Source organism: Cydia splendana, chromosome 20 (assembly GCF_910591565.1).
Source record: "Cydia splendana chromosome 20, ilCydSple1.2, whole genome shotgun sequence".
Classification (NCBI taxonomy): domain Eukaryota; kingdom Metazoa; phylum Arthropoda; class Insecta; order Lepidoptera; family Tortricidae; genus Cydia; species Cydia splendana.
In genome coordinates, this window is record NC_085979.1 from 7191930 (window position 1) to 7214447 (window position 22518).

At 37.4% G+C, this 22518-nt stretch overlaps 5 protein-coding genes across 7 annotated transcripts in view; 2 read left to right on the forward strand and 3 right to left on the reverse strand.

Moving 5' to 3' along the window:
• Positions 1-1110: 1110 nt before the first annotated feature.
• LOC134800813 (cytochrome c oxidase subunit 6C-like) lies at positions 1111-7809 on the reverse strand. Of its 2 annotated transcripts, none has more exons than XM_063773370.1 (3): positions 7732-7809; positions 5628-5884; positions 1111-1294 (listed from the first exon to the last, which is right to left on the reverse strand). In XM_063773370.1, the coding sequence occupies exons 2-3, from the start codon at positions 5876-5878 to the stop codon at positions 1198-1200; spliced, it is 348 nt and encodes a 115-aa protein (XP_063629440.1). In that variant the 5' UTR covers positions 5879-5884; positions 7732-7809; the 3' UTR covers positions 1111-1197. The 2 variants fall into 2 exon arrangements, with proteins under 2 accessions (XP_063629440.1, XP_063629439.1); XM_063773369.1 differs by lacking the exon at positions 7732-7809 and adding an exon at positions 7641-7722 and having other exon boundaries at positions 5628-5879.
• LOC134800762 (coiled-coil domain-containing protein 102A-like) lies at positions 1586-7737 on the forward strand. The gene is made up of 3 exons (XM_063773306.1): positions 1586-1771; positions 6052-6942; positions 7427-7737. The coding sequence occupies exons 2-3, from the start codon at positions 6070-6072 to the stop codon at positions 7718-7720; spliced, it is 1167 nt and encodes a 388-aa protein (XP_063629376.1). The 5' UTR covers positions 1586-1771; positions 6052-6069; the 3' UTR covers positions 7721-7737.
• A 5534-nt stretch (positions 7810-13343) lies between the features above and the next one.
• On the reverse strand, positions 13344-18247 carry LOC134800811 (cytochrome c oxidase subunit 5B, mitochondrial-like). The gene is made up of 4 exons (XM_063773367.1): positions 18087-18247; positions 16265-16438; positions 14207-14250; positions 13344-13566 (listed from the first exon to the last, which is right to left on the reverse strand). Exons 1-4 carry the CDS (start codon positions 18172-18174, stop codon positions 13504-13506), a joined length of 369 nt encoding a protein of 122 aa, XP_063629437.1. The 5' UTR covers positions 18175-18247; the 3' UTR covers positions 13344-13503.
• A 975-nt stretch (positions 18248-19222) lies between these two features.
• On the reverse strand, positions 19223-21132 carry LOC134800916 (uncharacterized). The gene is made up of 4 exons (XM_063773448.1): positions 20960-21132; positions 20378-20515; positions 19794-19958; positions 19223-19357 (listed from the first exon to the last, which is right to left on the reverse strand). The coding sequence occupies exons 1-3, from the start codon at positions 21089-21091 to the stop codon at positions 19878-19880; spliced, it is 351 nt and encodes a 116-aa protein (XP_063629518.1). The 5' UTR covers positions 21092-21132; the 3' UTR covers positions 19223-19357; positions 19794-19877.
• Positions 21133-21844: 712 nt separating this feature from the next.
• Positions 21845-22518, forward strand: part of LOC134800721 (uncharacterized) — a 94489-nt gene continuing 93815 nt past the window's right edge. For both annotated transcript variants that reach the window (XM_063773237.1, XM_063773239.1), the window contains exon 1: positions 21845-22089. The gene's annotated coding sequence lies outside the window, so the exon portion shown is untranslated. The remainder of the gene's footprint in view (positions 22090-22518) is intronic.

A 22518-nucleotide genomic window follows, 5' to 3' on the forward strand; every position in this document is an offset into this window, starting at 1 on the left:
TGCCAGAAAAATAAACTGTGTAGTCTGTGCGGAGAGAGAAGAGTCGTGGATTATATGGGAACCAATACATTTTACGATTCTACTCTTTCCGCCAGCTTTCCGCACATACTCTACTGTTTTATAGACATTTTCGAAGGAATTTTATAGACATTTTAAAAGCCAGTTAAGCCTGCTATACTTACTTAACATGAACAAATTCATTCTAGATGTTCCCTACATGCCGAGCCATCGTTTAATTAGGTACGGTAGTTTTAAAAGCCTGACACGCCTATGTTTTTATGACTTATGACAAACTACTCTTGCCAAACATGTTAACTGTAGGAAACTAAAGATATCGTCCTTTTAGCTTGGACTTTGAGGAGAAGGCAGCATGTATTAGGTACTCCCAATTCCCTTCGACCCCTAAATAGTCTTACGTATTACCGGTATTACCAAGTAGGTAATACGTAATATATTTAACCAGCCCCTTCGGACAAGTGCGAGTCAGACTTGCCCACCGAGGGTTCCGTACTTTTTAGAATTCCGTACCCAAAGGGTAAAAACGGGCTGTCCGCTCACAGACCTGTCATTGTCATTGCTAATGGTCTGTCTGTGACAAGGCTGTAACTCGAGAACTGTAGGTACAGCTAAGCAGCGGATAGTTGAAATTTTCACAGGTGATATATTTCTGTTGCCGCTATAACAACAAATTATACTAAAAACATAATAAAATAAATATTTACGGGGGGCTCCCATACAACAAACGTGATTTTTTTTTTTTTCGTTATGGTACGGAACCCTTCGTGCGCGAGTCCGACTCGCACTTGGCCGGTTTTTAGTATTTTGTTGTTATAGCGGCAACAGAAATACATCATCTGTGAAAATTTCAACTGTCTAACTATCACGGTTAATGAGATACAGCCTGGTGACAGACAGACGGACGGACAGATACACCATAGATAGACAGACGGACGGTGGAGTCTTATTAATAGGGTCCCGTTTTTACCCTTTGCATACGGAACCCTAATAAATTTAAAGCCGGAAGTGATCAAAATACTACATATTATATAATGAGGTTAAAAAAAGTGATATATAGAGAGCCAGAATTAAATCTATAGTAATTTTCTCGGTAGGCTTCTATGTAATAAATAATAAATTATTATAGCCATGTACAAACAAACAAAATTTATATTATATTAATAATGACAGATAAAAACACTATTTTTTCTTGGGAACTGGCCAGCCTTCTTTAGGAACAGATTGAAACAGACCCATTTTTGCCATTTCATCGGCCCAGTCTTCAAATTCTGAAAGTCTGGAACAAAATAAATTAGTTTATTATCATTTTATTATATTAATAAATTGTATTATTATCGACGTTGACATTAACTAATAACGACGAGCGCTGCGTAGGTCGAAACGTATGCGTCACTGCGTCATAATAAGGCTATTCTCACTACACTATATTTATTTATATTAAAATTTGCATTTATAAGATTTTGTCTAATTTTCTATTTTAACATAGTGTTTTATTCATTGATCAAACGTAAGGGCCTTACAAGTCCTTCAACATAAATTTAATAACTCCTATTATAAAATACTTCCATAAAAAAGTTGCCATATTTTATTTTACCAATGAGTACGGACCTTAAAAGTATAGAAATGGTTGATTGTATGAAAAGGCCTATTTTAGACATTTAATTGCAAAAATAAATAGTGGTATCCACTATCGGAGTGTTTAAGTGATAATACAATGAAAAAATATTAACGGTGCTTGTTTTACGCTGTGCAGGTATTTATATTTTATTCAGTTTTATAGCTTAATTTTGGAATCAATCGATTTGTGTTCCGTTACTCTAGAATTTGTCCAAATTATCTCGCTGTTTATTGTAGTAGGTTTGTTAAAAATAACAAAAGAAACCTGCCATAACTGAAACAGTGATATTGACTTGACAGTTCTTTATCTTGTAAAAGTTACATATGAATGTACAGTAATTGTTGTAATGCCATCTAGTGGCCTAAATGTCACAAACTAGTCGCACTTTTTTGTCTGTGCATCTGACAGCGCGTTGTATCTCATGAACCATAACAGGGAGACAGATCTACACTACATTGGCTATTATTTTAAGTTGTGCACTACACTATTTTTTTAGGGTTCTGTACCCAAAGGGTAAAAACGGGACCCGATTACTTAGACCCCGCTGTCCGTCCGTCTGTCTGTGTGTCACCAGGCTGTATCTCATGAACCGCGATAGCTATTAGGCAGTTGAAATTTTCACAGATGATGTATTTCTGTTGCCGCTCTAACAAGAAATACTAAAAACAGAATATAATAAATATTTAAGTGGGGCTCCCATACAACAAACGTGTTTTTTTTTTGCGGTTTTGTGCGTAATGGTATGGAACCCTTTATGCGCGAGTCGGACTCGCACTTGGTGGGTTTTTAATTTGGACATATTTATGTTACTTCTACTCAGAGTCACGAGATCTTACGATCCTAATCAGTGGCGGATTTGCAGTCTTTGCCGCCCTAGGGTAAGTGCTAGCCACCCTCTTTCTCAGGACTGCTCATATAGACTGCCTCCGCTGATATCTGGCCGCCCTAGGCCCGGCCCCTACTGGGCCTTAAGAGAAATCTGCCACTGATCCTAATAGGATAAAAAAGTGCTCCAAGATGATTATTTCCATTTGGTTACCATTTTCCATAGATAATGGCGGTAATGGAATGGCAATGGAAAAATAAGTGTAGCGGACAGGACAGAATATATTTCTATGGTTATTCCTATAGGGTTTAGAAATTGAAAAGGAGCTATACCAAGAAACAATTTTTTTAGAGAAAGTAATTAAAACTTATAAACAGCAAAGTTTGAGTGCCTGTCTTATTTTAAGAGAAAATATTATTAAAATCATGAAGAAATCTACAATATTTTATTATAATTTTATGGTAAATGTCCAGTGGAAAACTAAATAAATAAATAATATTCATTGTTAGTTTAATTTAACGGCCTCCTAACCTAGTCGGTAGTCACCCTGCCTACGAAGCAGGAGGTCCCAGGTTTGAATCCTGCGGGCTCAGCATGGTTCCATTTTTATCGACTATCACTATGCGCGTCCCTTTCGCACTTACATACTTGTTAGAACGTGACAGGCATGGTGACAAGGGATAAAAACGCGACCGTGCTAAGCCGCCTGGTAAGGGCATTTATTTGTGTTTATATATTTGTTCCTGAGTTGTGGATGTTTTCTGTGTGTATAAGTATTTATATATAATATATAAACTCTACCCTGATGAGAAGAACTAAAGTGAGGAACATCAATTCCAATGTAAAGGTTGTGTTACTGTACGGGTGCGAAACTTGGTTTGTCCGGAAAGACCTAATGATAAATCTCCAAGTGTTTGTGAACAAATGCTTAAGGCAAATCCTACGTATCTTTTGGCCTAACTGGATCACAAACGCTCGCTTATAGAGCACCAGACAAGCACCCATACACAGGGAGGTCCAGACGCGGAAATGGCATTGGATTGGGCATCTTCCTCAGCGAGTATGCGCCCACTGTTGGGCATACGCCTCTCCAAGTCTCCTCCAAGCAGCCCGATTTGCTGCTTCTCTCCTCCAGAGTGGGCCTGCAATCTTTTTAATATCATCCTCCCATCTTGTTGGAGGTCTGTGATCTAGTCTTTTTTAACGAGGCCTCCACGCTAGGACACGCTTGCTCCATCTATCATCTCTGCGACATACGTGCCCGGCCCAGGCCCATTTCAGAGTAGCAATCTGTCGGCCGATGTCTACTACTTTGGTCCGTCGCCGGATCTCCTCGTATCGGATTCTATTATTACTGCGTTCCATCGCTCTTTATCTTTGATTGGAATTGGGCATATCCCCAGGAAACCTGACACCCACCTATCCAAAGTGGCCCTGACCTGGAAGATGCCCGGCAAACGGAAACATGGTCGCCCTAAATGTACTTAGCGTCGCGTGTCGTTCTGTGGAGCAAGAGCTGGGTGTATTGGGGATGGGATGTATTATGTATTGGGGGGTGGGAATGTCTCTGTCTGTGGCATCGTAAATCTCAAACGGATGGATCGATTTCTATACAGTTTTTAGGGTTCCGTACCCAAAGGGTAAAACGGGACCCTATTACTAAGACTCCGCTGTCCGTCCGTCCGTCCGTCCGTCCGTCTGTCACCAGGCTGTATCTCACGAACCGTGATAGCTAGACAGTTGAAATTTTCACACATGATGTATTTCTGATGTTGCCGCTATTACAACAAATACTAAAACAGAATAAAATAAAGATTTAAGTGGGGCTCCCATACAACAAACGTGATTTTTGACCGAAGTTAAGCAACGTCGGGCGGGGTCAGTACTTGGATGGATGACCGTTTTTTTTTTGCCGTTTTTGCATTATGGTACGGAACCCTTCGTGCGCGAGTCCGACTCGCACTTGCCCGGTTTTTTTAAGTGAAAACGAGATTCATTGCAGTATTTTTAGGGTTCCGTACCCAAAAGGTAAAACGGGACCCTATTACTAAGACTTCGCTGTCCGTCCGTCCGTCCATTCGTCCGTCCGTCTGTCTGTCACCAGGCTGTATCTCACGAACCGTGATAGCTAGACAGTTGAAATTTTCACAGATGATGTATTTCTGTTGCCGCTATAACAACAAATACTTAAAACAGAATAAAATAAAGATTTAAATGGGGCTCCCATACAACAAACGTTATTTTGACCAAAGTTAAGCAACGTCGGGCGTGGTCAGTACTTGGATGGGTGACCGTTTTTTTTTGCATTTTTTTCCGTTTTTTTTTCATTATGGTACGGAACCCTTCGTGCGCGAGTCCGACTCGCACTTGCCCGGTTTTTTTAATTATGTTTGGTAATGATAAAAATCGACCCAGCAGTTTGAAGAGTATCAGCTCTTTCCCAAAATAAGGCTTTTTTATTTAGGGTTCCGTACCCAAAAGGTAAAACGGGACCCTATTACTAAGACTTCGCTGTCCGTCCGTCCGTCCGTCCGTCCGTCCGTCTGTCTGTCACCAGGCTGTATCTCACGAACCGTGATAGCTAGACAGTTGAAATTTTCACAGATGATGTATTTCTGTTGCCGCTATAACAACAAATACTAAAAACAGAATAAAATAAAGATTTAAATGGGGCTCCCATACAACAAACGTGATTTTTGACCAAAGTTAAGCAACGTCGGGCGTGGTCAGTACTTGCCTACTTGGATGGGTGACCGTTTTTTTTTGCATTTTTTTCCGTTTTTTTTTTTCATTATGGTACGGAACCCTTCGTGCGCGAGTCCGACTCGCACTTGCCCGGTTTTATTTAAAAGTTAATATCTGGGATACCGTGCTTCGCTCGGAAAACATGAAATAACTCAAAATTGCGCGTTTTCCCAGAGATAAGATCTAGCAAGAAATCGTTAGAGCCGTTTATATATAAATATGTATACATATATGTTATGGTCCCAATCCGCATTGGGCTAGCGTGGGGACTATAGCCCAAGCCCTCTCGCGCATGAGAGGTGGCCTGTGCCCAGCAGTGGGACGTATATAGGCTGAGATGATGATGATGATGATATGGTACATACATATACACAAGAATAATTGCTCGTCTAACGGTAAATTTAAATAAGTAAAACTCACTCATAAAACTCCCTGTAACGCTCCATTTTCGGCTTCGTATACCCGAGGTACACCGTCGCTCCGGCTAGAGCGCTGAGAAGCAGCGCTTGAGCCAGCTTACTCTTTGTCTGCGCCCAGTGCAACCCGCGCATGACGGGCTTAACCCGACATGATGGTGGGGGAGGGGGTGGGGGGCACACGGCCGGGCACGGCGGCGGCGGCGGCGGCGGGCATGGGAACGGGGGGCACGGAGTCTGCGGTGTCTTCACCATGCTGTGCTAAAAACATATCGGGGCTTAAACATTGTTTTATATAAGAATAACTAAACTACGGTGAGTAACATGTGACTGCCTGGCCACGACATCGCGCAGACTGGACTGCAAGTACATTGTAACTGATATTCAATAAGTATTTTGAAAAGTAATGCAACGTTTTACCTTTGCAGATTAGTACCAAATGAAAAATGGCGCAAAGTTCACACGGAGGGAGCCACCGCCGCAGCCGGGAGCCGGACCTGCGGTACTCCACTACGGACTGGGAGGCCAAGGAGGCCCTTATACAGAGGGAGCTCGACGAGGCCAGAGCCCGGGCCACGCAGATGGAAAAAACTATGCGCTGGTGGTCAGACTGCACTGCCAACTGGAGAGATAAATGGAGCAAAGTCCGCAACGAAAGAAATAAGGCCAGAGAAGAAGCGAAACAACTGAAGATCAAAGTAGACGCTTTAAGCAAAGAACTCTCCATGCTCAAAGCGGAGAAATCTAATTTAGGCCAACAGTTAACCGATGTTATTAAAGACAACGAAAAGTTACTAACTATCGGTGAAAGCAGAATAGTCTCCGGAGAACTCACTACTGAAGACGGAGTTGAATTAAGAAGGAAAGGTTATGTCTCTCCGAATGAACCTAGACAGAGAGCATCGTTAGACTCACACAAATTCTCAAATGTAGATAATGTTTTGGCTAGTAAACTAAGCGAGATGAGATTGAGGTTAGATGAGACTTGTAAAAGCTTACAGACGGAGAAAGATCAGAAGGCGTTTCTTCTAGCTAAAGTAGAAACGTTGACTGCAGAGATAAATAATATGAAGATGCAGGAGACGCATAATGATAGGACGTTAGGATCAACAGATTCTAGTCACAGTGAGGTGGAACGGCTTCAGAATGAGTTACAGGATGAGGTAGCGGCCAAGCAGACGCTTGAAGAGAAAATAGCGGAGCTGAAAATGGAGATTGAGAAGCTGAAATCGGAGAACACGATACAGTGGAGTAAGAGGGAGTTGATGGAGACGGAGAATATAGCGATACTCAGGGAGAATAAGAAACTTTATAGTCAGGTTTGTGATTTACTTCATCCGTTAAAAATCTACAAATCAATTGTGCCCGCTTCTTTCCCGTGGAATTTGGTTTGTCATTTCCTTTTCCCTAGGGGATTGATTTCAAATTTTTTTTATAATTCCAAATGATAATGGAATGAATGATATTGGAATCATATTAGTTAGCATTGGTATCATAGCAGACTTGTCTGTGTGAGAAATGTGACAATACATGTTAAAGAGATAGATAAGAGACAAGGAGAGAGGGGGGGAGGGGGGTTGTGTGACGTAATTAATGGATGACGCCTCATCGGTACAGTCGACGTCAAAGATATGTTTACACTTTTGGACCTTATGCCTTTGTCATAAGGCGAAAAATGTAAACATATCTTTGACGTCGACTGTACTAATATAGATTGATTGCCCTAAATTGCCACAAATGATTGGGTTGTAAAAGCCAGCTTTACTGTCACAGTGTGATTAAAATAAAAACCCTTTTTTCCAGGTTGTTGAACTAAGGGAGCAGATACACAAACTAAACCGGATCTCAGACGGCAGCGCCTATGGCACCACCTTTGACTACAGACTGGACTCCGACTACCACAGAAAAGCTAGCGGAAGCCCCCGGTCCCATGAAAAATCAAGAGACTTCAAATTCAACGAATACTCCAGGTTAGACCCAAATCTCTACGATGACAAGAAAAACAGCAGCCGCTCACATTCAAGCAACGATTCTTCGGAGGCTAATTTTCAAAAAACTGATGATGATCTTGCCATATTGGAGAAAAGTGAGAATTAAAATAAATTTACCTTTTTTGAGTCCTGATGATTCTTTGAAAAGGAAAAGTCAAATGTGACAGGATATTTGAAGTGACTTTTTTGCGGGGTTAAAAGATTGACTGTTGAGGTTTTATGGCGTTATTCGTAAACGCGTAACTGGCCTGAATTAGCTGCATAGTTTGTCTTTATCTGTCATTTTGACTTATGTATTTGTAAGAAAGGGATAAAACATAATTTAACTGTTATAAATCAGGCCCGTAAAGTTTTATGAATAAGGGAATCAGTATTTATTTCTAAAGTGTCAGAAAGTACTGTAATGGTGTTGGCAACCGTAGAAGGTTTGCATAGATGGCGCCATCATAGCTTGCCCCTTTTTCTATGAGATTTGGCTTAAAGGGCTGGCATCCAGGGCAAAAAATTCCATTAAAAAACAAATATATGACACAATTCTAGGGATTGACAGGGCAAGCCTAAAAGCCATAACACACTATCGCACCGCACCAAGGTCGCGGTGCAGAGCGATAGTGTGTTACGGCCTTTACTTTACTCTTTGGGGCAAGCTATGCTGGCGCCATCTGCTAAATATTTCGACCGGCCAACCTCATTGGTTGTAGATCGTTGTTTTCGCAATAACTGAGCAATATTAGACAGGTTAATCGAAACACTAGCAATGTGACCACTTACATATAACTCCAGACATTACAACCGGCGCGTGCGACGAGTCTGGTGAGGTTCGGCGTAACATGTACAATAGCATTCCAATGCATTTATCCTCCTAAGGCCCAACGTCCTACCTAAAATACCTCTTCAGTTCGATGAATTTAAATCCTATTCAATTGGAACAGAGTCGCTTTTGCTTTGATTCGTTTAATTTTCCAACAACGCAAAATCAACTCTATTTACTACACTATAGGTTCAAATTACAGGAGGCTATACAAGTCACAAATACTCAAATTGTTTGCAAAATGGCAATTAGTACAGTCGCCATGAGATATATCGGAGCGACCAAAGTACTCACATATATCTGTACACGCCTCTATTGTCAAGGCGTTAGAGTGCGTGTTCAGATATTTTTGCCCGTCTCGGCCGCTCTGATATATCTAATAGCGACTGTACAGCAATATTGGAAAGTGCCAAATAGCTGGTTAAAAATTTCAAGGGAGTTTAGGGGCCAACTCACACTAGCGTCTTTTGAGCGTCGTCGTTTAGTCAGCGCTGTGGAAAATGGCGTCGCTGCGCAATTGCGCCAACGTTGCGTCGAGCAGCAGCCATAGGGTTGGCTAGACGCGTACGCTCGGGAGAGGCTAGTGTGGGGTGGGCCTAAGGCGAATGAGTGAAGTGTGAACTGTTTGTGTGAATGTTGGGTAAAGTTAAAACTGCCATATTTTATTTGTTCTTGCTAAAAACTAAAAGACCGAAATTAAAATAAACTGATTTCATATAACAGATACAACATTAAAATAAATGTTTTTTTAAGCATAAGACTTGAAATATGAAAATAACAAGATTGTTGAAATGTATGCTGCTCCAGTTTAAGTTACTATTTTGAGACATTCTGTATAAAATTTAATTGTTAACACATTCATTGCCAGCCAAACAAGACATCCGCGCCAGGCCACAACAATTTCGTCATATAAAGCAGTAGTACCACAATCCCGACTATCGGGTCGTCCGGCCTGGGAACGAAATCGGGTTTTTGGCACTGAATGTGCTAAAATAAACGCCTAAGTAGACGTAGGTCCCATATATGTTAGTGATTGTTGAGAATTGTGATAGTCTAGTACAGTTAGCAACGATTATGTTACTTGGGTAAAGAATTTGAATTGACATTTAACTTTCGGTGTACCAGTTTCGTATCAATTTTAAATAATGTCACAGAATAACTAATAGTACTAGGTACAGAAGATTCACTCTCTAACAAAACGCGTATGTTACGATTAGGACAGAGGGCCTACCGCGAACCACGTTCGATGTGTTGTCTCCTTGTCACACTTACGAACGAATGTACAAGTGCGACAGAGAGGCAACACGTCAAACGTGGTTCGCGGTAGACCCTCAGATATGACCGTTAGGTGACGACAGCGCCACGCGCGGCCTATGGCTAGCCACCAAAATTGGTGTGGGACGGATGTACTTGTTGGTGTGCGACGAAATCGCGGAATGAGCTACGCCTGATATGGTGTCTCTACTCTCTGGACATAGACCGATATCCCGAGTAGAGTTCCTTCCGAGGAATGTTCTAATATGGTTAAATTATTTGATATGGCGCGCTGAAGGTCACTCCATTGTATTTTTGTGTAGGTATCAAAACGGTAGGTATTGGCGTTTTCTTTGAGAGATAAGTATCTGTTCGTAAGAACTATTATATAATCTGTGGCCTGGGGCCTAGGGCGGCCAAGAGTGCAAATCCGTCACTGCCCCCCTGCATACAATCAGTCTATGCAATATAATTATGCACGTGCAAAAGAGATAGCAACAGGCGGGTAAATGTACGACAATCTATATGCAAAGCGTCTCTGCTTTAGCAAAATAATGATGATTCATAAGTGTTTATTATTTATTAGTTTCTGGTTTGGTTATTTCGAATCAACTACTAATCTGGTACACCAAAGTCTTTGAGCGATATGGTAGAAGAAATGTGACTAAAATACTGGGATTAGGTTATCAAAACAAATTAACAAAATATACGTAAATAACTATGTATATGAAGCGACTAAGTTCAGTACATTTTCTGTGTATAACTTTAAATACTAACTTTAAAATTATATTGTAGAGTTAAACAAATCTTAAAATGTGTCATTTTCAACCAAAAGGGTATTTATTGTCACTTGTCCATAAGGCGCTATTTCCATATAGTTTCAATTTGATATCAACCGTATCGACAACCGACAATGGTACCTTTTGGTTGAAAACGTCACAAATGCTAAGCTCTCAGTTTTGTATTCTGCATCAAAATGTTGATTAGTGGATCTGGATCCAGTTATAGTATTTTCCGGATCTGAACCCGGATCCGACGGATCTTACGTGAAATGATCCGTATCCGTAGTGCAAATACTTTATTGTGCATTTTAAGAAAGGTTTCTACTCTACAAAGTATGATTTAATTTCACATTGTGAAAGTACACTTAGATTTAAAAGTGAAACGAATAATAGAAGAACTTATAAGTATGTTGTGGCGTTTTGTATAAAAAGGTACCATAGCGTCGCTTATTTACTAGATTAGCGATGCTATATTACTACATTTCCAAGTCCCTTTTTGACAAACTGACACAAAAACACTTCAAAATGTATTTTGACGCTTAACTATAAAAAAAATCTAGCAATAATTTATGTTAGTGAACCTAAGGCCTAATACCAAAATATTTATGTTGTAAATTATTACTTCTTGCCTTTTGTTGACTATATTTTCCGTCAAATGTATTATTATTTTATATTTATTACGCCTAAAATAATGAAGTTCAAATGAATAAGTGTCCTATACATAAATAAATAATATTTAACTAATGTGAATGATTGGAGTTTTATTTTTGTTTCTTTCGCCCATTCAAGTCTTCGAGCAACACCGGCATCCGACGTATTTTTAGTAACACCTAGATCCCTCCAGTGGCGAATAGATTAACTAAAGTAGTTTGATAAGTCGACCATAGATGTCGTTAGCATCCTCTTAACTAGTCTGGGTGGTATTACACCTAAAATAATGAAGTTCAAATAAATAAGTGTCCTATACATAAATAAATTATATTTAGCTAATGTGAATGATTGGAGCTTTTTCTTTCGTCCATTCAAGTTCATTTAAAAAACTTACAAAATATTTTTAGTAACACCTATAGCCCTCCAGTGTCGAATAGATTCACTAAAGTAGTTTGATAAGTTGACCATAGATGTCGTTAGCATCCTCTGAACTAGTCTGAGGGTGGTATTACGCCTAAAATAATTAAGTCCAAATGAATAAGTGTCCTATACATAAGTAAATAATATTTAGCTAATGTGAATAATTGGAGTTTTATTTATGTTCCTTTCGTCCATTCATGTTCATTTAAAAAACTTGCATTATATTTTTTAGTAACATTTAGAGCCCTCCAGTGGCGAATAGTTTAACTAAAGTAGTTTGATAAGTCGAACATAGATGTCGTTAGCATCCTCTGAACTAGTCTGAGGGTGGTATTTCACCTATCCAATTTCTTTGTCCTGTGTGTATTGCGTCTCACATTATACTTTAATGAGAGAGTGAGACGCACTGACATTGGACAGATGGAATACCACCCAGAACCGCAACTTTTTGGTACCCTTTAAAATGAAAAAAGATAGAACCAATGAACCAAGATCTTAACGCTTTAGCGCAAACTTAGCCATATATGGCGGTCGAGATGGCGGTTCTAATATTAAATTTTATTAACAGTTATTTAAATTCAAATTTAGTAAAATTGAAATGTACTTAAATTATATATCAAGTTTGCTAGAGGCATCTAGCGAGAAATAGCTTAGGTAAAGTAGTTTAACTTATTGCTCACAGATGTCACTAGCAAACTTCCAACCGTGGCTTGCGGGTCGTCTTGTGATCGCCAGTCATCCATTTTTTTGTTTATAGAATTGAAATCTGTAATTAACCGCACTTACTACGAATAGGAAAAGGTCTCAATTAAGAAATAGACAAATTAACCAGTTCCCTGAGGAAAGGCAAATACAGTTAAATGGGATATTCGGTTACGTAATTGCTACTACACATATTAAGATGTGATTTTATTTAAAAAAAAATTGTTCATGTATTGCCTTACTTTATCATAGTATTTTATTACATATAGATACAGACTGCTAAGGTTATCTAGCGGGAAGTAGATTAACTATAGTCGTTCCGCTACTCGATGGCAGATGGCGCTAGCAATCTCTTCAAAAGTCACATCCTGATATTGTTATTTTTTTTCATAGGACATAGGGTAGTTTTTATTGGGTTACGTAATTGCTACTAATGGAGATATTAAGTTGTGATTTTATTTAAAAAAACTGGTCATTTATTGCCTTACTTTATCATAGTATTTTATTACATATAGATACAGACTGCTAAGGTTATCTAGCTGGAAGTAGATTAACTATAGTCGTTCCGCTACTCGATGGCAGATGGCGCTAGCAATCTCTTCAAAAGTCACATCCTGATATTGTTATTTTTTTTCATAGGACATAGGGTAGTTTTTATTGGGTTACGTAATTGCTACTAATGGAGATATTAAGTTTTGATTTTATTAAAAAAACTGTTCATTTATTGCCTTACTTTATCATAGTATTTTATAACATATACATACAGACTGCTAAGGTTCTCTAGCGGGAAGTAGATTAACTATAGTCGTTCTACTACTCGATGGCAGATGGCGCTAGCAACCTCTTCAAAAGTCACACCTGTATATTGTTATTTTTTTCATAGGACATGGGGTAATTTTTATCAATCATCTTTCATCATTATCATCATTATTCAATGCAGACGAAGTTGAGGCGCAGGAACGAAATAAAATGCCTACATAAGTAAAACAGTTCAACAAATGAAATGACAAGATATCATAACAGTTAAACGTTTATTTAACCACTAATCTAAACCCAAATTACATTTGTGTACACATCAACTCAAGGCAGTCCACAAGTAAAACGCGAAGTATGCTTATAATTATTTAATGTTTATTTCTGATTTATTGACATCTATTGCATCTCTAAATTTTTGCGTATGGCAACACCAGGAACCATAGATAACAAAAATGCTCGGCATAGAGATGCGCGATTATTGCAGTGTGGTAGCTACGTAAAACTAAATTGTGTTTAGAGGGGCGTCTTCTCGATAAGTTTGTACCAGTGTCCGCACTCGCAGCGGCGGGGCTGGCCCTGAAAAATAGAAAAAAAACTATTATAGTCTGGCAAACCAACTTTATCTAGAAAAAGGCGCGAAATTCAATTTTTTACGGGTCAATGCCAAAATTTTCCAAATTTGCCGCTTTTTTCTACTGGCGGAAGTGGCTTAGCCTTTATGACCCTTAAACTATTGACATACAATATTTTAAAGTGTATGGAACACAAGCCAGCGACATCCCCAACTTCTTTGGTAACAACCAGCCACCACTTTATAGGTAACTACTATTTTTCTTTAAGATAAGAATTTCTTATCTGTAATTTAAAAAAACAACGGAGCGGCACCTAACCTTCCCGAGGCTTCTTGATACACTTCCCCCCTTAACCACTTTACGAGCTAGGAAGAAAGACATAATAAAGTAGCCCGTCTAGTAAACGCTCGTAAATACTACTTAAGGGCAATTCTTTCCATATATTTTTTTTTGTGTGTATGTATGCATTATGTATCAGACAAGAAATTGTAGAAAATTATTGAGGGCGCCACTTCATACGTAACTGTCACATTTTTGACGTAAAATGCTTAAACATGCCAACTATATAGTAAGTGTGGAAATCTTTTAGTTCCATTTTATTTAAATTCTACTATTTTATGTTGCACTATATGTATTTTATTTACCTTATGTATCCAAAGCCAGCTGATAGCTGTGGAGTGTTCTTCGCCTGAAACAACATAAAGTCACATTTAATATTTTATCGACATATTAATTAGAAATCGCAAGTTGAGTTGATGTCTAGTTTGCGATTTTTTTGTCGCCAAAAAAACCGCAATACAGCCACATCACAAAATTTTCGATTTTGATTAGAAATTAATAAACAAATACAGATAAGTATCCTTTAATTTGTAATTTATTTTTCACATCACCTAATCAGAAAATGGATTTTTCTTCCCTGCTAGGGGGGATCAAAGTGGCACTTTTCTGTTCAAGGACATTTCATTGCCAGTATAAAATATAATTAACTATGAACATCATATGTACAGCTTGGCAAAAAAGAGTAGAAATTAAAAAGTGGCAACACTGTAGTGTCAACACTGAGATTTTTTTATTTTCCTCATAGTTGATGTGAAAAGCAGTATGTGTCACACGGTATCAAAATTATTTCGTCTTGGGCGTTAACTCTTGAATCCCTCATTACGCTCAGGATTCAATGTACGCCCTTGACGGAAATATATCATTTTGATCCCTTGTAACACAAACTACTATGCCTTTTGTGCCGGTGTCGCCGTATTGAAGGCACCATACGATAACTTATAATAGAAGTAATTATCAGGAAAAAGTGTGCATTGTGCTATGTACTAATAGCAGATTCATTTATCAGATCAATAGTAGACTTTATTCCTTTGCAATAAGGTATATAACTTGTCAGTACAGATGATGCACGGTTTAAGGAAAACTCAACTATGTAGTGCAAGTTTTCCTTAAGAGCAGTAATCAGTAAAAAAACAAACATAAATGCGAAATACATTATTTACCATGTCCAAGGATACCTAGAACTGATAATGATAATCCTTACATGATATTAAATATATTGAAATCTATGTGCCAAATTAGTACCTACCAGGGAGGCAATGTACTGCAACCACTCTAAAGGTGACAGTCCATTTCCAAGGACAGCAGTCAGCAGCAAATGGAAATTAACAATAACACCGACGCGTTCGTACTAGTAGTGCAGCTGTGGTCAGAAATGGAATGTTACCCTTACTCAGGAACTTGAAATTTGCTAGGTTTTGTGTAGAAACTGGTAAGAGTAAAACCACACCATATTTCACATAAGATAAGTTTGAATGTTTAATCTTGTATCATGACTGCTAATGAAAAAAAATCAAGCTTAGACCAAATCTGACTCATTTCATATGCTGCATGCAATACGACCACTTCTCAAAATTTATGATTATTGTAAATTAAATCTAATTTAAAATAATAAAGTTAAATCTCCTATAATAATGTTGGTGACCAAGTGGCCGTATTGCAGCTATTGCAGGCACCATACGATTTAGTCTGCTTAAAACTTTCTTTAGTGACTTGTACCATAACATAAGCAGTGTTGGCCGAACGTTAATTGCAATTGACCATTAACCATTACAAATTGAACCGTAAACGGTAACGGACGGTTATAGTTGACGGTTCAACTTGTACTGGTTAGTGGTCAAGAATGTTCAATTGCATTAACGTTTCGGCCAACACTGAACTTAAGTATTATTAGAGAGAATTACTAAACTAAAAGAATTTCATGATTTTCAAGTGTTTGACAATGACCCAGTCGGCTTTCAAGGTCAGGAACTTGAATTTAAAAAGAGCAACACCCCTTTTTTGAAATACTTTCAATGGGCTATTTGTGTTAGGGTGGTATTCCATCTGTCCAATATCTTTGTCCAATGTGTATTGCGTCTCACATTTTGCTTAAGAGTGAGACACAATGACATTGAATACCACCCTTAGAAAGAAAAAAAGTTTAACCTTTTGAACGCCAAACGGCGCATCCATTTGCCGTGCCACTGACGCCATGGGGGTAAAACTTCGTTTTGTGAATATATAATGCCAACCTAAAAGTGGGGTCTTTCAGTAGATTTTCATCAATAACGATGGACGTCAAATGCCGTCTTTGTCACGATTTTGCGTTGACGTCAATTGCCGTCTGTGGCGTTCAAAAGGTTAACATAAGTTTAGTTACTTACATATGCATCCAACAATCCGGGCGTCGAAGCAGGAGGGCACCAGGGTGGGGTTGGCCTTGGTGCCGGCAGCCTTCTTGAGGACCTTCATGTTGAATGGATCATCGTCTCCGGACTGGATGGCAAGGAGCTCCTTCTTCTCCAGGCCCGTGGCGTGCTCCAGGGGATCCGCCATCACTGGATGAGAAATAGGTTGATGTTAAATAGGGAATATTATGCAAAACTCTGCATAGTGGGCGCCACTACTATTGATCAGAATCTGGGGGCCTACCGCAAGCTAGAAAATGGATATTTCGTTATCTAACCTCTCTATCACTTTTGTATATTCAAGTGATACAGAGGCAGATAACTAAATTTAGATTTTTTTCATTTCCCGGTAGGCCCTTGTTAACAAACCGCCTTTATGCATCAATGTCATATTTTATTGTCTGTGAAAACTTGTCAAAAAACAGTTTAAGGCACAGTATGTATAAGTTACTCTATGGTTTACTAGTATCTAGCTGCACTCTGGCGGCAGAATATTGCAGTAATACCCCCTATTAAATAAGCCTTTGTTCCATACAGGGTGTCCCTAAAATCAATGGCAAGACTTAAAGGGCATATAGAACAGCATCGGCTACAAGATTAAACAAATTTAACTGAACCTCTATTAAAGATGGGAGGATGAACTCAAATTCACAGCGGGCCTGAACTGTAGAAGAGTGGCCCATGACAGACCCCTATGGAAAGAGCTGGAGGAGGCCTTTGCCAAGCGGCACACTGAGCTAAGAGACATACTCTAACTCAAAAGAAAAGGGCTCAATACATAGATAGTACTAAAATAGAAACCTAGTGTGAGTTTAAATAAAAACGTAAGTCATATGATTTTGATTACAGAGGTCATGTTTGAAGGTCATCAATGTCAAAACAAAAGTTTGTGTTTAGGCCATTGTTATTATTTGTTTAAATACCTACTTTGGAAATCGTGACCTAATTAGGAATGCTAGGTGTATTGTTTAGTAGTGAATAAACATAGCTTCATAAATACAGCAAGAATTATTAGCCACACTGAAATTAATACACAAGAAAATTCAATTTTACTTAAAGTATAGGTTTCATTCAAGTTAAATGATTATACTTTAGTTTTAGATTGAAATTTTATGTGTTCTTATACATTGATGACATGTATTTATTGCATAAACTGTTATTTAATATTATATAAAATATAAGCATCTTTGGTGATAGAGTTTATAGGACATAACTATAATAAGTAACATAAACTAACCTTGTATAAGTGAGAAAAATGTAGCATACTTTATTTTTATATATAGTTAAGGATAATTGTACATAAAGTACACGTAAATATTGACAATGGATTATGTGCTATCCGTTCAGGTTAGATTTTTCTGGGCATGTATTTGCCTTTATAAGGGCCTGCATAGATAAACAAAGATTAAACCTATTCGTTTGAGATAAGACATGTAACCTACTATATTGATTTCATTTAAAATTACATACATAATATATACAGTGGGTGAATGTAAGGAATAAGTTAACAATTAAAATAAAATTTGTTTTGATTTTTTTTTTATTGATATTATTAAAGAAAATACAACAGGAAAATCAATAAAACGTGATCGATTGACATTTTGTAGAATGCTGAAACAGCTCTGCAATATTCAGAGTAGTTCTTTATAAATAAAAGTTTTATACAGCCCTTTTGGATATTTCGAAAATATTACTTTCCATGGGGATTTGTCATATTTTTAGGGTGATTTTGACATTACGTAACTCAATTTTGACAAGTGAGGTTGGGGCTCGTACTGAACATTTTGAATGTACTTACTTTTGTCGGCATATCCTCGACGGGCGGAGTTCAAGAGAACACCTTTAAGTGCATTTCCGCGAATAATTTGTCTACACAGAGAAGCCATTTTACTATTTCCACTGGACCGCTTCGCACGATGGCAAGTGGAAGAAAATTTTTTACGTGCGTGATAGTGCTGTAAAAAACCGGTTATTTTTATTAACCGGTAAAGTTCGGTTTTATATGGCCTTGTATTTTTATTGGTAGCGTTCTATTCTAACTTTTCTAGGACTGTATTATTGATATTATAATTAATGTGTTTAATAAATATAATCTCTTTTCTTTACGAATACAAAAGCTGTTGGTTACGATAAACAAAAAAAACATATATTATATGAAGGACATTTTTTTTATTATAAAAATTTTCAACTGAAGTTTAAACTTATAAACAGGAATTTTAGCATTCCTTATTTATACAGTTGATGAGTGACTTGAGGAATGAAAGATCGACTCTTTTAATAATTTTGCACCTATTTGACCTATGTCATGCCAGACAGTCGTACCAGTGCATGGACACGGCGCACATCTTGGTTCTTCAGCCCTAAATATTCGCAGTTCGCTCGCAGAGTATTCGTTGATAAGGATATCAAACTAGACTTTCATTAACCGCATTAAGAATGTAATTTAATTAATAATATCTGGGAGACCGAGCTTTGCTCGGAAAAAATATAAAAACTCAAAAATGTGCGTTTTTCCAGAGATGAAACCTAGCTAGATCAATTTATCGCCCCCGAAAACCCCCATATAGCAAATTTCATCGAAATCGTTACAGCCGTTTCCGAGATCCCCGAAATATATATATAAATAAATATACATATAAATAAATAAACAAGAATTGCTCGTTTAAAGGTATTAGATAGATAAGTTTTATAAAGTACCTACTTGCACTTATAATATAAAACGCGATTCTTGTCCAGTACAAATATTGTGTTATTATGTTATATTATTTTTCATAACATGGGAAAAATAATAAATTATACAATTAAACGAATTCTTTATTTTATTAGAGTTATAAAAAACAAGAACTACAATTATTCAAAAAGTGCCTCTTAATACTCGTCGTCATTTGTCATAAAAATACAACAATACATTTTAGTCCCATCACACGAAGAACAATCTTCACTGCCTTTCTTTTTTTCTTCATGTAAATTATTTTTACAATAAATTTGGAAATATTTTATTGCTTATAATATGTTTTCTGCTACGTAATTTATGAAAGTTTTCCTCTGAGTGATAAGGCCATAGAAGAGCTGAAACAAAATAAAAAGAGGTGGTTAATTAATGTTGAACCTGCAAAAAATAGTTACTATATTCTTTGCGTTGTTCTGGTGAAAATCTTTGACACGCGGTGGCAAAATCTGTGTAACCTTCATGTTCATGCCTTGAAACCCTCGCAACGCTCAAGATTCCACATTACGAACCACTCACTACGCCCGTGGAATATTTCGCTTGCTCGGGTATCGGGTTAAACAACAACTTTGCCCCCTTGTAAAACAACTATAAATACAATCAAATATTTTTTTACAGGATAAGATTGTGGTACCATCGCCCACACTGTTAACAGTGTTAACTGTACATCGCTGGACCTTATGCCTTTTGTAATAAGGTCCACCGATGTACAGTTAGGAGTGTTGCTGTTTGTACATGCTTGACTTGGCGTAAATAAATGTCACAAATTTTACTTACTGTTAATAGGAATAGTATCTTGTTACGTATCTTTCTAATTTTATTAGAGATCAAGACAAAAGAAGAGACGACGCTACGATTAAATCAGTTTCTAGTTCTGCCACTTCTTTGAATGAAGCAACCTTTGAAGGAGTTCAATCGCACGTCTATTTCACCATCTTCAAGCTGAAACAGACAAGTTATGATTATTTATAGCAGAGTGTAAGTATTATAAACCAAAATCTATCGATCGATTTCTAAAGAATGGACATTTTAAGTAATTTTAACACACTTAGATAGCTTGATACGATCATACGATTGGTACCTGTATTATTTGTTTGTACTGTATTTGATCCAAATCTCATATGTTTAGTTTATGGTTTCTTACTGATGTCTGATTGAGATAATTTCTTTGTTTTACGGTTTAGGTAATCCGCCTAGACCTGACACATGGCGCCGTTGCACTGCGCGGTACGGTGGAGGCGAGGTGTCGAATGTCCCGTAGGTAGTTTACCTACACCGTGATACAAAACTTTACGCCACACGCCTTTGCTGTCCCGCGCGGTGCAGCGGTACCACACCACTACGTGGGTTCTTCGGCTTACCGGATCTGTTTGATAAAGTTCCCTGTAACACGAAGGGGAGACACACTCCCTCACGCAACGAGTTCGAGCAAGGCCGGTCATATGGCTACAGGCACTGCTCTGTTCACAAGCGGTTTCGAACTCCCGGAATGTCATTTCCTGTAAATGGAATAGGATATACACAAGTGAATTCGAAATACCTACCGTCATAAATTTTTTATATACTATGAAGTATTTGAACAAATTAAATTATTTTTCAGAAAATATTTTAATTTGTTTTTATCAAGTAGAAACACTACTATATAAATTATAAACTGAAATAAATGTCATATACTAAGAAAAAGTGACCAAGGCCTCCAGTGCCCCAGGCTGGAATCGAACCAGCGAATTTGACTAATGTCGCTGTGGCCCGGTGGCCGAGTGGTTCAGGCACCTGCCGCGATAGCAGAGGACGCTGGTTCGATTCCAGCCTGGGGCACTGGAGGCCTTGGTCACTTTTTCTTAGTATATGACATTTATTTCAGTTTATAATTTTTTATATGTTGTGACATATTTAATAAGGCAACTATATACTGAATGACGAAGAAGACGATGTTCACTTACGTTTTTAGGGGAATCTTTATATTGATATTCTTTAAACGTAAAAGTCACTGGAGTTTGTTCAGCAACACTTTTACAAATCCCATAAAATCCTATAAATAAGTACCATCCAAGTAACACAGATATTCGGTACATTTTGTCGGCAAGTGTCGTATACAAGCTAACCTTTTACCAGAAAATCAATAATTTTTGTAACCTGTTGCTTCTAATGCTGCTTTTGCGTGCGTTCAATCTTTAATTTTGGTTACTAGATATCAGTGACATATTTTGATATAACAAAAAATTTAAGCCTATTTATTTTTAAGTGTTATGCAGAAATTGAACGAATTTTACTAAATTTCATCAAAAAAATATAGAGTTCATGAAAAATTATCGGTTTTATTCGATTAAGTACCTCACTACGACTTTCAGCAACCGTTCAAATACCTATTACAAAACTCGTTTTTCCCGAAATTCGCGTGAAACTAATATTTTGTTGATAACTTAGGGTTTGAGAATATTTAATATAATAATATTTTGTTTCTGTACAATAAATATATTAATTTTCGGTTATACTCAGTACGTTACAAATTACGAATATAATAATTTACAAATACAATTTTTACTTCACTTTTCCAAAGGATCAATTATGAACGATCATTCAGGGTTGCATGTAAATAAAATTTAGGAATGGTAGAATTATTTTAATATCATATCGAACTTATAAAATTAAAATAAATTTAAAAGTTACGAAAACTTATCATTACTAAATTTTATCTATTCTAAATATTAGTGAGCTACGTCTATATTATGACTATTTACCATGTTTTTACATAAATTTACTGTGATCAATGTTGCCATATCGTTTATTTATTTTCATATTTCTACATTGTTTCTTCTTCATACATATTTGCATCGCACATCTACATTAATCTGTCACGTAATTACGAAACCAGCGTAATAAAATAAAGCGAAAGGTTTCTAATTAGACTTCGAACTCTTGCGAATTTCAGTGTGTTTTTGAACTCTGTGTTCTTGAAATTTTAGTATTATTTCGTGCATAAGACTTTCAGTGTATTGTGCTAAAGAAAAAGACCTTTGAATGTGTTTCTCCGTGGACAAAGTGTTTTTTAGGACCAGCAATATCGGATATTGTAAGTATTTTGTCAATTTACTGGCTGTTTCAACATTACTTCTATCTATTACACTTCAGTAGAAAATGTTCATGGTATCCATTTGCTAGTACAACATATGACAAAATCCTACATGTAATCTGATTTTGTGATAAACTTGTCAATTTATGTTTGATTAGGGCTCAAATCCATTGTCAGAGTTGAATTTTCTTTAAGAATTCTAACACATTTTAGCATATTTTTCTATTTACAGCATAAGTAGATAGGCCAGCAAAAATAACACAATTATAGGTGGTCAGCTGAATAGTTTCTCAAGTTGATGAACCTACTAAAATTTCGTTTGCACATTAGTTCTATTTGCAGATAAGCTTTTATCTTCCGGACACTATGTCTATTTTACTAAATTGTTGCTGGAGTGTTTCATCATTCATCAGTCGCTTCTCTCTCACA